Here is a 2307-nt window from a genome sequence, read left to right as displayed (position 1 = left end):
ACAGAACAGTCAAACTGTGGGACAGACACACTAAGAAACAGGTATTTTTAGTCTTGCTTTTGGCCCAGTCAAGCTGCTGGAAGTGAACCCATGAATTTGTTTGTGCTGATACGCCAATACGTAATATTTTCCATCAGTTGTAATGTTGCATTTTGCACATTTTAATTTTACACACATGAAACATTTTGCACTAATGACACTGACTTAAAGCCATATTAAGAATAATTTTTTATTATATGAATTTGACACTTGATTATACATTCAGTTACATTAAGTACAATGATTTAAGCGGTTTAAGGACATGCTTTTTTTTTTATTTTATAAATGGTCTGCAAGCTCACATGGGGAAAAGCAGATGTCCACTGAATGTGCTGTGATGATGTTCTCCATCGTCGAAAATCCATTGTCCAGGATAGAGCTTCACCTTCATTTGATCCCCTTCTTCTAGCAGCAGAGAGACTCCATTTGAAGAGCTGATAAAACCGCTTGCTTGGTGTCCATGTGTAGAAATGATGTGCTGGTCATTTTTAAACAGGCCTGCAGTAACGGCTCTCTTTGGATTACCAAAGGCCTTGGAGAAGACCCTGAAAGCATACGCTCCCCTCACAGGTGCTGTAAAGATTCCTGTAACAGACAGTGGTTAATTAGATGCATTCAAATGAGAGCATTATTAAAAAAAAAAAACAGATATAGTGTGACTATGAATAGATTCACCTGTGTTTGGATCATAGGCGTCTCCAATATTAAGGAAGACATATTCATAAATCAGGGTGTGTAGACCATTATGAAAGGGTCCAACGCTTTGTGGTCCGAAAGAGCTCAACAGAGAGGCTGAGAAAGCCACTTTAGGAGCTAAAACAAACAAATCAGATTACAAATTCTCTCATGCTTACATTGTTCAAAAGTTTTGGGTTGGTAAGATTTGTCTCTTAAGGCTGCATTTAGTTGTTTACAAGAATACATTTAATTTATTTGCCATTACTCCGGTCTTCATTCTGCAGAAATGCATTCTAATCGTGATTTAGTGCTCAAGAAATCTTTATAATTTTTTTTATATGGAATAGAAATATGTCATTACTGTCACATTTGATAAGTTTAATGTATTCATGCAGAATAAAAAGAATAAATTACTATACCAAGAGTGTAACTTAAGCTCTGTACAAACTGCAGTACTGTGGAGCTACACATCTTAGAAAAAAAAGTAAAAAAAAAAATAAATTCTACATAAATGAATCCCGACTCACTTAACGACAAATTTTTACAAAGTTGTAACAGCCTTAATTTTTAAAGTGACTTTAGAAATAGTAATTGGTTACCTTGATTCTGCTTCATTAGTTCATCCAGTTTGATATTTGTGCCAACAGCTGTTTTATTCAAAATCATCAGTTCTTCTGCTTGTTCTAAAATAATAAATTAATGTTTAAATTACTATACCAAGAGTGTAACTTAAGCTCTGTACAAACTGCAGTACTGTGGAGCTACACATTTTAGAAAAATATAAAAAAAATAATAATAAAAAAAAAAGCTAAATTCATCATTAATAAATGAATCCCGACTCATTTAACTTATTCAAATTTTTACAAAGTTGTAACAGCCTTATTTTTTAGTGATTTTAGAAATAGTAATTTGTTACCTTGATTCTGCTTCATTAGTTCATCCAGTTTGAGATTTATGCCAACAGCTGTTTTATTCAAAATCATCAGTTCTTCTGCTTGTTCTAAAATAATAAATTAATGTTTAGTGCATATGTGGACAATGAATATAAGCTGAAGAAAAACACTTAACCTTTGTCAAGTAGTGATATGCAATTTAACTATTTTATAATCTTTCAGTAGAACAATATGGTGTTATAAACATTTAGACATATACAAATTGCGGTTCATTTTAAACTGGCACGGTCATGTATAGTATCCCGTCACGTTACCTTTGTTCTCGATTTTTAGTCGTTCCATTTCATTCTCCATAGATTCCATCCTTTTTTCCATAGTTGTTAATTTCTCTAGTTCTTCAAGGAGATTTATGTTTGGTGAAAGTACTTCATCTGCTGGTATAACCCAAACGTTGAGCATTACAAGTGTTATAAGAATCAACATTACTCAAATGGAAAAGGACTGGAAGCCCAAGTAAACTTCTGATTAGAAGTAATGTGATAAGCCTCACAGAGTTTCTTGTTTGACACTTTCTTACTGATGTTTGCCTAAAGAAGCCATTTTGTACAGATTTGTTTTTTTTTAATTTGTGTTCATATTTACTTGATTTTCTGTTTTTATCTTAATAAAGAGAGCAAAATATGGATGGTCATTAAAG

The 2307-nt window shown here is 32.8% G+C and overlaps 1 protein-coding gene across 3 annotated transcripts; it reads right to left on the bottom strand.

Moving 5' to 3' along the window:
- Positions 1–302: 302 nt before the first annotated feature.
- Positions 303–2106, bottom strand: LOC107575638 (cerebellin-2-like). 3 transcript variants are annotated; one of them, XM_016262001.1, is made up of 4 exons: positions 1925–2106; positions 1634–1717; positions 715–852; positions 303–624 (listed from the first exon to the last, which is right to left on the bottom strand). In XM_016262001.1, the coding sequence occupies exons 1-4, from the start codon at positions 2091–2093 to the stop codon at positions 338–340; spliced, it is 678 nt and encodes a 225-aa protein (XP_016117487.1). In that variant the 5' UTR covers positions 2094–2106; the 3' UTR covers positions 303–337. The 3 variants fall into 3 exon arrangements, with proteins under 3 accessions (XP_016117487.1, XP_016117485.1, XP_016117488.1); XM_016261999.1 differs by lacking the exon at positions 1634–1717 and adding an exon at positions 1317–1400; XM_016262002.1 differs by lacking the exon at positions 1634–1717.
- Between the last annotated feature and the right edge of the window lie 201 nt (positions 2107–2307).

The sequence above is a fragment of the Sinocyclocheilus grahami genome, unplaced genomic scaffold, assembly GCF_001515645.1.
Source record: "Sinocyclocheilus grahami isolate Dianchi unplaced genomic scaffold, SAMN03320097.WGS_v1.1 scaffold2775.1, whole genome shotgun sequence".
In the NCBI taxonomy this organism is placed as follows: Eukaryota; Metazoa; Chordata; class Actinopteri; order Cypriniformes; family Cyprinidae; genus Sinocyclocheilus; species Sinocyclocheilus grahami.
This window is presented reverse-complemented; position numbering and strand designations above follow the sequence as displayed.